This window comes from Sinocyclocheilus anshuiensis, unplaced genomic scaffold (genome assembly GCF_001515605.1).
Source record: "Sinocyclocheilus anshuiensis isolate Anshui unplaced genomic scaffold, SAMN03320099.WGS_v1.1 scaffold154, whole genome shotgun sequence".
Taxonomy (NCBI): domain Eukaryota; kingdom Metazoa; phylum Chordata; class Actinopteri; order Cypriniformes; family Cyprinidae; genus Sinocyclocheilus; species Sinocyclocheilus anshuiensis.
The window spans coordinates 3361843-3376044 of NW_015546101.1; the positions used below are offsets into that span (position 1 = coordinate 3361843).

General features: G+C 36.2%; 1 protein-coding gene across 1 annotated transcript in view; it reads right to left on the reverse strand.

The window, feature by feature from the left end:
• Positions 1-14202, reverse strand: part of pias1a (protein inhibitor of activated STAT, 1a) — a 49763-nt gene that overhangs the window by 6524 nt on the left and 29037 nt on the right. The window contains exons 3-8 of the mRNA XM_016501999.1: positions 4545-4629; positions 4332-4379; positions 4143-4233; positions 3819-3953; positions 2456-2561; positions 545-618 (exon numbers count right to left, since the gene is read on the reverse strand). Of these exons, the coding sequence (XP_016357485.1) occupies positions 545-618; positions 2456-2561; positions 3819-3953; positions 4143-4233; positions 4332-4379; positions 4545-4629 (539 nt within the window). The remainder of the gene's footprint in view (positions 1-544; positions 619-2455; positions 2562-3818; positions 3954-4142; positions 4234-4331; positions 4380-4544; positions 4630-14202) is intronic.

The window sequence follows — 14202 nt, forward strand, 5'->3', positions numbered from 1 at the left end:
CACACACACACACACACAGACATCCCACATAGAAAAATCCAGGTAAACTCACACACACACAGATGTAGGTTTGGAGACAGATCAATCAATGAAAAGAGCAAGAAGAGACACATTAATAAAATTTATATAATCCTGACCTATATAAGACATTAACCAGCCTAACTGTTTTAGACAGATTTATGACTCATAATATATAAAACACTCTGAATCTGATTTCATTTTGAGTTTAAAATAAAAAACATCAGTCTTTGCTTTGTGTGATCTTTAACTACTCTGCAACACTAGAATCTTAAACAATCTGGCTCTCATAAGGTCCTATAGCTGGTTGCAACAAAGCTGTCAAGTGGGGGAAAAAACCCTTAGTGATAATTTGTTTAGAAATGTAACTGGATTTTCTTAGCTTAAGAGGTTTGTTGCAGCTGGTCCTTGGGCTTAAACTAACATGAAGACCAAAAATACATCCAAAAATATGCATTATTGCGTGTGTGTGTGTGTGTGTGTGTGTGTGTGTTTGACTGAGCTATTGGACAAATAAGATGCTTACCGGACATAATAATGAAACTCTTAGGCTGGTGGTTGCTATTTCACTGTCAGGGTCTGCTGTTAACTTTTCCTTTACTGCAGGACATGAGCATAAGCACACATTAGCAACTGAAAACACACAGGGATTTTTACAACTGCATTGTATTAATAAATGACTTAGAGTTATTAATACAACTGGAGAAGTGAAAGAACAGTATGGTCAGATCATTTCACCTGGCGATAATAAAGGACTAAACACATTCACACCTACACTACCTTTCAGAAGGTTGGGTTCAGTAAGATTTTTATTTCTTTTTGAATTAAATGAATATTTGTATTCAGTATGGATACATTAAATTGATGTAAAGTCACAGTAGCGACTTTTATAATGTTAAAAAAAGATTTCTGTTCTGAAACTTCAACAAAGAATTCATCAAAGAATGCTGAAATGTTTTACAATTTCCACAACATATTAAGGAGCACGCACAATTGTTTTCAACATTAACTATAATAAGAAATGCTTCTTGAGCACTAAATCAGCACATAAGAATGATTTCTGAAGGATCATGTGACACTGAAGTCTGGAGTAATGGCTGTGGCAGCCTTGGTGAGCATTAGAGACATTTCAAAAACAACAACTACAACAATCTTACCAATCCCAAACTTTTGAACAGAAGTGTATATTTATTAAATGGGTTATCGCTGGAAAAATTTTATATTCACAGCCATAATCTTCAACAGTCATCACTGTTACACTTTAAAATATTTCCAAAACACTTGTTTGTATTTCTCAATTCATGTGAATGAATATTAGTGCTTCAGAATTTGGTTGAGCTGCCTCAGGCTGGTGTGCTGTAGCTTGTTTACAACAGGGGCATCAGGGCATTCTTTCAGAATTAACAAGCCTCTTCAGACAGTTTATAGGTTGCTACATAAAATCTGAAAGTATCATGAAAAGTTTGAAGGGCAGACAAGAACAAAGAGCAATCTGTGTAGAGTGGAACTGTGATGTTGCATTTCTGTCAGTGATTAGATGAACTCACTTCACACTACGCTATATAGAATAAAAGATATATATACAATCAAGCACTACTTAATCTTAATAGCCTTAAGAAAATGACTATTGACTGGAGTCTATGGAGCATAATTTTTAAGGTTTTAAATTGGATAAAATAAGACGCCAACAAACTTTTAGTCCACAATATAGTTTATCTTTGCCATGAAGAAGGAACAAGAGGACACAGAGACTATTTCTGTCTGAATTTAACTAGCAATAAAAAACTCCATCTTCAATGCCATCTTTAGATTGCATAACAGGGGAAAAATTAAAACTTAACAGTCACTTCACTTAACTGTTCAGTCACTGAAGTTTTCATTTAGCAACTTGTTCAAACACAGAGGTTTCAAAATTCACATCTGAGGCTTCACTGCATGTAACATTTTAGAACTAAACGTAAAAACCTCTGCAAGTAATGTTAAACACAGACCTACACTACTGTTCAAAGGTTTGGGGTCGGTAAGATCTTTTTACTGTTCATGACAGATGTCTCATTCTCACCAAGGCTGCATTTATTTGATCAGAAACGCAGTAAAAACAGTAATACTGTGAAACATTATTACAATTTAAAATAACTGGTTAAATATATTTTCAAATATTTTTTACATTTTGTTTTTCAGGGTTGATGAATAGAAAGTTCAAAAGAAAAGCATTTATTTGAAATAGAAGTGTTTACTTCACTTTTGATTTAATGCATTCTTGCTGAAGTCAAGTTCTTTAACAGGAAATAACAGTAGTGTAAATCCAAACTGTAAATCTGCTATTCTAAAAACCCAATGGAAATTCCAGAGGAAACCCATAGCTCAAAATGCTAATTTTCTCCAGGTTTTAGGACAACAAACAGAACATCTCTATTTCTATGGAGAATGTGCTTACTGAGTGCTCTGGAGTGATCTGGATTTCTGATGCCTTTAGCCCGCAGCCTCTGCAATAGCATTGTAGATGACAGCTGTTTGACCAGGTACAGTGCCATAGAGTAACTCTGAGAAAACAATCCAACAGAAGATACTTCACTAGAGGCACAGCGCCATCCCATACCTCAATCCAAGCAACATTTTATAACATAGTAACATCTTCATAAAACAGCATGGAGTCTATATTTTAATGTAAGTTAACATGTGAAATATGTAATAATTTATGGAATAACTTATTAACTGTAACATCACAGTGAGACAATGCAATACTAGTGCTAGAATATAACAGAATGGGAAAACCTACTGCAGTGAAGAAGCTTCTTCTAGGCATCACTTATTTATATTTTCAGGTCAGATCTTACATCACCGTTTTATCAGTGCCATATGAACAGGTTCTATAATAAAGAGCCCTTTAGATTCAGTGAGAAGGTACAGCAAGAGTGAAAAATTTAAGGAATCTACCACAGAGAGCGCCAGGATTGCTTGCCAAGGCAAGTTACACGATAAGGAATGACATCATTCATGAAGCTGAATATTATATGTAGGTGCAGTAATGTTTTATGCACAAGAAGATGAATATGTTAGCTTATAAGATATAGGGATCTGTGGATGAAGTAATGAACTCCTGTCTGCCTACAGTAGTCTCAAAGTAAACAGTGACCTTTTTTTCCCCCCAAAATCTAGATTCTTCTTCTTAATATTCATTAACTGCTAATGGACAAGAGCCTTCATCCATCACAAATGCATTTCTAGAACATATCAAAGGTAAATGAGCATTCACAAAGATCACAAATGATTTCAGATAATGTATTAAACTGCACTGAAATATTTACGTTTAGCTTAGACCACAACACACAGAATAGACAAAGCATTTAAATTACTAATATGCAAGTTAACTGTTTTTGTTTGATGTCATATCCATCAATACTCTACAAATAGCCTTTTTGTTTTTCAGAAAAATGACTGAAATAAGGGCATCAGAGCAACAGTGATTTTTATTTTGATATTCTTTTTAGCTGTGCCTCAAAACGTCACTCTGAGAAAATACTAAAATACTGCATACATGCTGACCTTTTCACATAAACTGCATATAGCCGATGCTATAATTGGATATCATGTGACTGCAAATGGCTGCAAGACATGTATAGGGTGCTAAAAATACATTTTGATTTCAACAAGAGTTCCTGTAATAGGCTTGCTTGATTTGATTAGACCACAACTTACTTTCCATCTTTTCCCATAAAAAGTGGAAGAACCATTATTAAACAAATGTTGTAGTACTTGTATTCACAAATTGGGAGAGGGAGGGATTACGATTAACTTACCCGTCCAATTTCTGAGGTCCAGGACACTACAATGGTGTTGGGGACAGTTGTGGAAAGTTTGACCAATGAGGTAATGTTGATGGGTCTGCTGGGCCTCTTTGGTTCCACGCCATTTTTGGTAGGAGGCAGATATCCCTGGTGAAAAACAACGAATGAGGAACTTATATGTTTTATTCAAATAAAAATATTTAAAAGAAAAAATACAATTTTCAAACAAACGGCATTGTGAAAATGTAATTTAGTGTAGAGGCCAACAGTGTCTCAACCATGTGTCTCAGATTAGAATGATGGATAGATGGACAAATGGACTGTAGTTTAACTTACTGGGAGATTACACGGTTTCCCGTTGACTTTAACACAAAGATTAGGGGGGAAGTGGTCCTCCTGAGGGCAACTTGTCTCTGATAGACAAAACCTGGATTAAGCAGAAAACAGCATGCTAGTGCTCTGAAGTTTTATACAGTATCATATTTATGCAAAACATTTCGGTGTATTAGAATGAGAATAGCTTACCGTAACTGTACTTGCACCATAAAGTCACATTTGGTCCCCGATATGTCCCTATAAAAAAGAAAGTTGAAAACTATTCATTTGAGATAATAAATGAGCCCAACATGGCATCACACAATCAGTACCTTATAGAAACTCCTCTTCTTATTTTGGGATTTTGCTTTGTAACATCATTATATAATTTCTGAAGGAAATATTCTAAATAAATAAACTTACATTGAGCTGCTGACTTGTTGGACTTGCTGTGGCGTCAATGCAAATGCAAAACATGTTTCCTGAAACCTCTGGCTGTTATCTGAAGCTGCGGAGAGAAAAAGATCCAAAGAAAAATAACTACAATGAAAAAACCTTACATAAAACAAATCAATTTCCATAGCTTACATTTAATGCTTACTGTGAACAAAACCCAACAAAACTGTTCATGACTTTGAGCTGAGTGAAAATGTCATAGGTTTGTGGGCTCTGAAAAATCAGTTTAAATATGCAAAGTATTTCAAACAATCCTAATTATTTAGATAAAGTCTTTTTAATGTTTCATTCTCAATAGCAAAGCAAGATTTTTATCTGCATAATTCCACCCATATGTGGGGGGGTACAATCAAAGCTTGAAGAGTAATATTACAGTCTTCTCCCCCCACTCTGATCCATGTTCAGCTTAAATAACATCAGTGTTCCTTCAAAACAACTTTTTCTGGGAATGCTCATATCATTCCCACTCAGTTCATTTCCATTGTCATCGAAGGGAGAAACTCAAGCTGTTTTTTTCCCAAAGGTTCAAGGACAAGGTAAACAACGTGTCAAAAACCATTATGGTTACAGGCGGCCCTCTGAAACAGTTGCTATGACGGAGAGCATGTTTGAAAACTAACTATTATGTGAGGATTGTTATTGATTGAAAAAAATTGTTGTTGCGCTACCAGATTCAGCCCTGCAACAACTGTGCTGTTAATTACATTCAGTAACAATAAGACTGTTATAATAACAGTCACAGATCTGCATAAGCTTCAAGTCCATTTAGAAATAACATTTAGTTCAGTTGATTTTATTTTGTTTTTGTTCCACTGTCTTTAGTTTAGTTCTAGTTTTTCATTTATTTAACAGATTGCATTTCAGCTTAAAATAATGTTTTTAAACTAGGGGTGTCGCAATATACTGGTAACCGTGACGATATCCTTGATATTTAACAAAATAAATATTGATATTATGTTAACACTACACATACAATAATATTGTAAATAATCTAGCTGTCTGGTTGACACTAACATTGTTGCGTTGACACTAGTTGCGGGGGTATTGCACTTTAACCTTCATAAAATGGAAAAAAGAAGACAACAATGACAAAGTGTGTAGCTTCTACTGCACAAAGTCATGTCATCAGAGATGATGGACAAAAGAGATACTCTACCTACACCCGAAAAAAAAATTCTTGCCAGTGTGGAAACTTTTTTTGGAAAGATACCCCAATCAGAAGGAAGTGCTGATCAGCAGCAAGTTCTCATTATACACTTTTACTCCGTCATGACAACTCTCAGAAAGATCAGCATAGTAATACACATGGCAATGTTAATAATAAATATGTATAGGTAGATCCCACATTCGATCGCTACAGACACGTTGACCACCATCTTGCAATGGTCAGTGTTGTCAATCACAATACAAATCAATGAGTTTTGTCAATCAATGAGATTCCACAACATTGCACAGCCTGTGGTTGTAAAAACTGCCAAAATTTAAATTCCCAAAGAAACTGGATAAACTTTCACATGTAAGAATGTGTTGGTTTGTGATTTTAATATGTATTAACTCAATTTTAAAGCTTTTTAAACTATAGTAACTTTTTTAAGTAGTGTTAGCTAATGGTTTCGTCTTGTTGTATTGTGTTAGTTAAGCAAAATCATCTGCTGAAGTCTATTGCAGATAAAGATATGCATACAAGCGTACTGTATAACTACGGTTGCAGACACACAGGCAACAAGTCATAGAAACAGCTGCTAATAGGGCACCTACCTATACATATCTATGATGTTAATGTATTTGGTCTTGGCGGAATAGATCTGCTACACTGCTGCAGCAGAGCAAGTACAGCGATTTGCTAGGGAATGCTCATATCATTCCCACTCAGTTCATTTCCATTGTCATCGAAGGGAGAAACTCAAGCTGTTTTTTTCCCAAAGGTTCAAGGACAAGGTAAACAACGTGTCAAAAACCATTATGGTTACAGGCGGCCCTCTGAAACAGTTGCTATGACGGAGAGCATGTTTGAAAACTAACTATTATGTGAGGATTGTTATTGATTGAAAAAAATTGTTGTTGCGCTACCAGATTCAGCCCTGCAACAACTGTGCTGTTAATTACATTCAGTAACAATAAGACTGTTATAATAACAGTCACAGATCTGCATAAGCTTCAAGTCCATTTAGAAATAACATTTAGTTCAGTTGATTTTATTTTGTTTTTGTTCCACTGTCTTTAGTTTAGTTCTAGTTTTTCATTTATTTAACAGATTGCATTTCAGCTTAAAATAATGTTTTTAAACTAGGGGTGTCGCAATATACTGGTAACCGTGACGATATCCTTGATATTTAACAAAATAAATATTGATATTATGTTAACACTACACATACAATAATATTGTAAATAATCTAGCTGTCTGGTTGACACTAACATTGTTGCGTTGACACTAGTTGCGGGGGTATTGCACTTTAACCTTCATAAAATGGAAAAAAGAAGACAACAATGACAAAGTGTGTAGCTTCTACTGCACAAAGTCATGTCATCAGAGATGATGGACAAAAGAGATACTCTACCTACACCCGAAAAAAAAATTCTTGCCAGTGTGGAAACTTTTTTTGGAAAGATACCCCAATCAGAAGGAAGTGCTGATCAGCAGCAAGTTCTCATTATACACTTTTACTCCGTCATGACAACTCTCAGAAAGATCAGCATAGTAATACACATGGCAATGTTAATAATAAATATGTATAGGTAGATCCCACATTCGATCGCTACAGACACGTTGACCACCATCTTGCAATGGTCAGTGTTGTCAATCACAATACAAATCAATGAGTTTTGTCAATCAATGAGATTCCACAACATTGCACAGCCTGTGGTTGTAAAAACTGCCAAAATTTAAATTCCCAAAGAAACTGGATAAACTTTCACATGTAAGAATGTGTTGGTTTGTGATTTTAATATGTATTAACTCAATTTTAAAGCTTTTTAAACTATAGTAACTTTTTTAAGTAGTGTTAGCTAATGGTTTCGTCTTGTTGTATTGTGTTAGTTAAGCAAAATCATCTGCTGAAGTCTATTGCAGATAAAGATATGCATACAAGCGTACTGTATAACTACGGTTGCAGACACACAGGCAACAAGTCATAGAAACAGCTGCTAATAGGGCACCTACCTATACATATCTATGATGTTAATGTATTTGGTCTTGGCGGAATAGATCTGCTACACTGCTGCAGCAGAGCAAGTACAGAGATTTGCTACTGCCAATACATCCACAGACATGCTGCTGTGAGCATGTAAGAAATACTGCTGCTGCACATATAACTTACATGAATTTACCCAGTAATAGATCTATAAAGGTGGAGCTGGGGAAGGTGAAGGGTTTCTAAAATGCACAGCAAACTGCTACAGCAAACACTGGCCAAGCATTTGAATGTTGAGCACCAAGCTCATTGGCTGCTGTCTGATGCAACAAAAGAGTGATTTAGGACTTGATGGCCTGCGCCATCTAGAGTTCCATCAATGATAGAACTTTGCATTAATGGTTACAAACTGTCTTCTCGGTCTCCCCTACACTTGTATTTTCAGTGTGATTCATTGGCCAAAAAAACAAAACAAAAAAGCAAACACAAAATAAACAAAGTTAAAGATGAATTTGAGTGATAAAATTTTTGTTTTTCCAAACTTTCTATTGATTTGCAATAACACTGTTATTCTGAATTCCTTGTCTACGCTAATTGAGTAGTGAAAATCTGGTATCGTGACAGCCCTATTTTAAAGCAGCCGAGAGGTTTCTGAATGAACTGGTAAACATTAGAAACATTAGAAAACCTGACCATGTGAAAAAGGAAGAAAGACTCTCTGCAAGTCAAAACTACTGTGTCATTCAGTAACACCAACTCAGATGTACACTTCTTCACTTTTGCACTCTTACACACAAACATAGATAAAGAATGATCTTACTAATGCGAGTGCTCTCATCCAGAGAAATCTTCTCTAAAATAACATTCACTGCAGCACACTGACACAAACTCAGCAGAGCCAAACATCTTCACACCAGTCATTTAAATGTCTCTAAGTGCAGAGGTTCAGTTTTTCATATCATGTAAAACTAACACAAGCCATGCACTCACACCCCATTTCCCTCTTGATCTCTCTTGCTCAGCTGGAGTGCTTAGTGACACAACGGATATGTGATATACTTAAAAATAACAAATAATAATACAAATAGATGCAAAGCTTAACACTGTTTTTATACAGCGGTTCCACTCATCGAATTTGATTGGCCAAGCTGCATTCTAAAACGTCTGATAAAGAGTACAACAGCACTGTAATGTTTATTTGCACTGTCTGTAAGGGTGCTTATCGCTACGCTTGTTTGTGGCGTTCCAGCAGAATGGAACTGAGTGAAATATTTATTCTGAATTTACATTGAAAAGTTTTACACATTAAGAAATAAATGTTTCTGTGAAGAGTCTGAATGGTGTACACTCAACATGAGATGAATTCTCTATTTATGATAGTTTTCTATAAAAAGTGTTTTAATTATAGGTTCCCTCTTAGTCTTAGTCTAAATGGCTGCCCACTGCTCCGGGTGTGTGTTCACGGTTTGTGTGTGTTCACTGCTGTGTGTGTGCACTTTGGATGGGTAAATGCAGAGCACTAATTCCGAGTATGGGTCACCATACTTGGCCACATGTCACTTCACTTTCTTCTTTCTTCTTTCTTCTCTTAATGTATTTTGCCATGATGAAATGATGTCTCCCGCAATGTTTCACTAAAGGTCAGAGAAAATCCCCACGGTCATTGGCTGCACTATTGTAGTATTGTTTGGTGATGCGAAGGGTGAAAATTAGACAACAGAACACACTTATTATTGTGTTTTACCAGCAAAAACAATGGGAGAATAAGTACCTGTACGACTGAAGAAACAGAAAAGGACTGAAGCAAGAAGACAGAAAGACTGACAAAAGACAAAAACAAACGCGCGTAAACATCGGTACGGAATACAGAAGGTGAAAAGATGTTATGAAGGAGAAAATAGTGATAGTAGTTATGCCTAAATTGCTTCTTTTTAGTTGGAAAGGTAAGGGAATGACGACCTTGCTGATGAACCATGTCGACAGATGGCAGTGCAGCATCTAACACCATTAACGTACAGAAGAACAGCGATGGGAACGCTAGCTAAAGCATTACTGAATGTGCCTTTAAGTACTACAGCACTCTCGCTTGCATAATATCTTAGCAGAAAGCTTGAAAGTAGATTTGTTAATGAGACATTCGATTCGCAGGTGGTATCATGTTATTTTGACGAAGGTCATCATGTAAACACACATCTTCAAACATGATACAAAATGTCTTGATTTCCTGCTTCTTTGTGAAAGTGTTTTTCAGGTTGTTACTGTTTCACTTTCTCGATACTTGCTGCATGCTCTCCCCCTCCCGGCTGCTTTCATTCTCGATTCGTTTTATTTTCTCAATTGCCTTCATTTGTCTTTTCCCTTCTCGCACACGCACAATACATCATCCTGTTGACAGCTCTATTGACTTTTCTCTATTTCATCAGCATACACCAAAAAGAGAGCGTTCTCTGAATATGAGTGTGTGAGGCATCGTTATGGAGCTAATTACTTGCCATTTAACTATGAATATTGACCAGGGCCGTGCTGATGAAAGGTGAACAGGTACCACTATACACCCACCTACCCATTTTCACAGGCCATACCTTCCTCTGGCCCTCTCTTCCCTGCTTTGCTTGTGTTCAGTCTCTTGTTCTCTCCCACACCTTCATTAAATCTCTCGCTTTCCTTAACATGAAACAGCAGGGGTGCAATTAGACCTGGAGAATCGACTCAACGACACATAATTAGCCTGATCTCTATTCTAACAATTAACACTGGGGAGGTAAAAGACGAGAAAGCTAGAGAGAGAGAAAGACGGGCAAAGGAGAAAATAACGGTTTTGAGATGGAGAGAAACAAAGGGAGATTGACGGGGAGAGGCAGACGGGCATATGAGAGAGGGAGAGACAGATCGAGAGAGAGCGCAAGCACAATTTTCCTCCCCCATGTCTAATCTAAAAATAGCACAGCAGTCTTTATCATCTGATTTGCTTCAACAGTTAGATGCAAAGTGGACGTTAAGGCCTGTGTGTTAAGTTTGTTTCTGACAAACCTCCCCCTTTATCTGCACGCACCTAATTAACACAGATATAAATCCTGCTCTGTAGCCATGTGCGAGGGCAACAGTAAGAGTGTACCTTTTTTAGCATCCGATTATAAATGTGGTCAAACCAAAAACCCAAAGATATGCATGTTTTTTATGTATGACAAAAAGCTGTTTATTCTAACAATAACTCACACTTTCTCATTTGTAAAGTCAATTGTTGCAGCATTTAGATTAGAATGGGCTAAAAAAGCATTGTATTTTCTCTTTCACAGGAGGGTGTCTTGTGGATTACTCTTTATTGTGTTGACTTCACGGCTGGCTGTGTGTTGTGTGATTGATAGTGATGTCTGTGTGTTTTTGTTCTTCAGAGAGGCTGGCTGAGTCATGATTCTGGATATAGTAAGACTGACACTCACTGTGGCTGCACAACTTTCTGTGTGAAATTGGTTCAAAATCGAACCAACAAACCAAAATCTCTATCACGATATGAGAAATTTAATATCAGTCACTGTAAAAAATGTTCACCCCTTTCAACTTAAAACGTAAGTTTTGTGGCTGCCTTAAAATTTTAAGTTAAATCAACTTAAAAGTACAAGTAATTTCAACTCACTAATTTAAATCTTGCCTAGTGCTGAATTGTTTTATTGAAGTTCATTTGACTTTACAATATTTGCTTTCAACTTAAGTTCAACATTTTTAACATTAATTTGCTAGTTATGATAATGTACTTTATTTTAGATCCAGATAAAAAAAATATACTACATTTGTTTGAAACATTTAAAATTTATTTTTTTCTTGCAGTGCTTATAAACAGGGTTTTAATATTAAGAACAGTACACAACCTGCCTGTGCATGCTAATGTGTGAATGCCAGTATATGTATACAACAAGGGCACAAAAGTAGCAAAAAACTGCCAAGAAACTGTCATACAAAGCTGAAAATACACTCATACCTCATGGGAAACAACCACTGAGAAAAGCTTGAAAAAAAAAAACCACACATACATGTCCATTACAGTCCTTTTTTTTCTTGAACATTTAAAAGGAGAAAGGTGTCCTGCAGTGCACCATCGTAGTCTTCGTATTAGGAGGTAATGCAGCACAGAACAGCGGCCACCGTCTCAGAAATACAACTTGAAAGGCAAGTTAAACACAGTTCGGAAAACAATGACAGAACATAACTAATTCTGCGCTATTCTGCTAAAATGAACAATAAGCTCCCAAAAATGATGTTACACAAGCATTCACTCACCTCATCCACGCTGAATATGCTTCTTCGCGCGCAGCCCAACGGACAGCTTCCTCAAATTCATGAGTTGTTCGTCTGAAACTCCTCCGCGGTTTAGTTAGTTCGCTGTATAGTCTGCCCGTGTCTCCTTGTTTGATGTTGCACTGCGATGTCTCATGTTTCAAACATGAGTCTAATGTCTAGATTTGCTGATTTTTTTTTTCTTGGAAAGGACTCTGATATTAAATTCATGTACTACCGGTAATTTGACTCCTGCGCATGAATCCATGTTCAGAGATTTGGTCGGTTAGTGCCAATAAGCTACAACTTAAAATGTTAAGTTCACTGAACTAAATTGGGCTCCTTGAATTTCAGTAACATTAAACTGACTTCAAAAATCAAGTTGAATCTAGTATAACTTATAAAAAAAAGTTGAAATTGCTTAAATTATTTTTATGAGTTAAAGTAACAAAAACATAAGTTGTCATGGCTTTTTCATCATATCATTTTTTACAGTGTATCAGTTCAGGATCATAGTTATTTTTACTGGCAATTCGACAAAACTTGCATTTAAAATAACAATATGGCAATGCTTACCGTATATTTGGATAATCCAGTTCAGGAATGCACTAATATAAAAAAAGGGTTCTATCTCAATTAAATGCTGTTCTTTTCAACTTTCTATGAATCAAATAATCGTAAAAAAAAATGTATAACATTTTCCATGACAATATTCAGCAGCATAACTGTTTCAACATTGATAAGAATACAAAAACATTTCTTGAGCACCAAATCAGCAAATTAGAATTATTTATTTAGAATTAGAAAGGGTGAACAAGCATCCCACCACTGATTGCAAGAGCAATTAATATTACATGTATGTGTTTATTTTAGCACTGCTGCAGTCACTCATCAGCATATCAAACTGCATATTACTAATAGTAACTGTTTTATTTAGTCATGAGCTTTATGGGAAGCCAAACACTGAAAACCATGCAAACCAACATCCATGAGACTCACTTGACTGTAAGTGGATCTGTTTACATGCTCGACCCACTAATAGCACGCCTGAGATCAATTTAGGTATTCGTGTAAACATAGTCAGTGATGTTTTAAGTGAACGTAAACAGACAGGACCACTAAAAATAAAAATCTGACCACTACAGCCTATCCCAACTGATATACTGTATGTCCATCTGGCCATAGAGAAAAGAGTGTGATTAAAGACTCAAAGACTGAGCATTTTAGAAAACTGGGGACAAGACACAAAATTGTGAAGGTATGATTGTCAAACTGTGCTGTAGCTTTATTGTGCCCACACACAGCCCCATACTAAGCCTCTGTAGTTCCTTCATCTTAATGAAAACACTGCTAGGATACTCTAAACCCGACATACACGCCAATAAAAATTCCTCTCAGTCTTTCTGCAGAACACTAAGACAGAAAGAGAAACAAAGAAATGGAGAGACAGAGCGAAACAGAAAGGGAGACTGTGCACAGCTGTAACTTATACTGAATTATCTACTCTGTTACTTTCTGTTTACAGGCATTCTTGGCTTCGGCAATATTGTATTGTTTGCAATTAAATCTAATTTCAATTTGCACTAAACTGATAAAGTCGTCTAGTGTTGAGCTGATGGGCATCCACACATTCACAAAACTATTCTGACTGCTGAATTTGTCGTCTACGATGCAGTCTTTATTCAGAAAGTGTATGTTGTTTGGTTCATAAAGGATGCACACCGCACTGCTCTCAATGTTTGGGATTCATGCTGCGAGCAGCAGCAAGACACATCTCGGCTAATTAATAAAAGACACTGACATCCTTTCTATGACGAAAATACATCTAAACAGGGTCCAAGTTCTTTAAATGCTCCTATATGCCAGCATGCCAGAGAGTGATTGAGATAATGACTAATGCATGCATAGTGCATGGATCACTCTGATGAGAGCAGAATAATGATGACAATGATGGTAATGTGATTATGTCGAATAAATAAATACTTGCTTCCTGTGGTGTATGAGGCAGGGGGGCAACGCTATGCTGTTACTGTTAGAGATAAATATGTTAAAGCACAATGAGAATCAAACGTATGATCACATGAAAGGACAAATAATCCAGGAAAAAGAGCTCTAGATGGAAGTTTACTTTCAAATGGAACTTCAATGATTATGATAACAGGTGTAACTCAATAGTTTGTGAACATTCTGTGTACAATAGATGAAAAATGGCAATAAAGTTT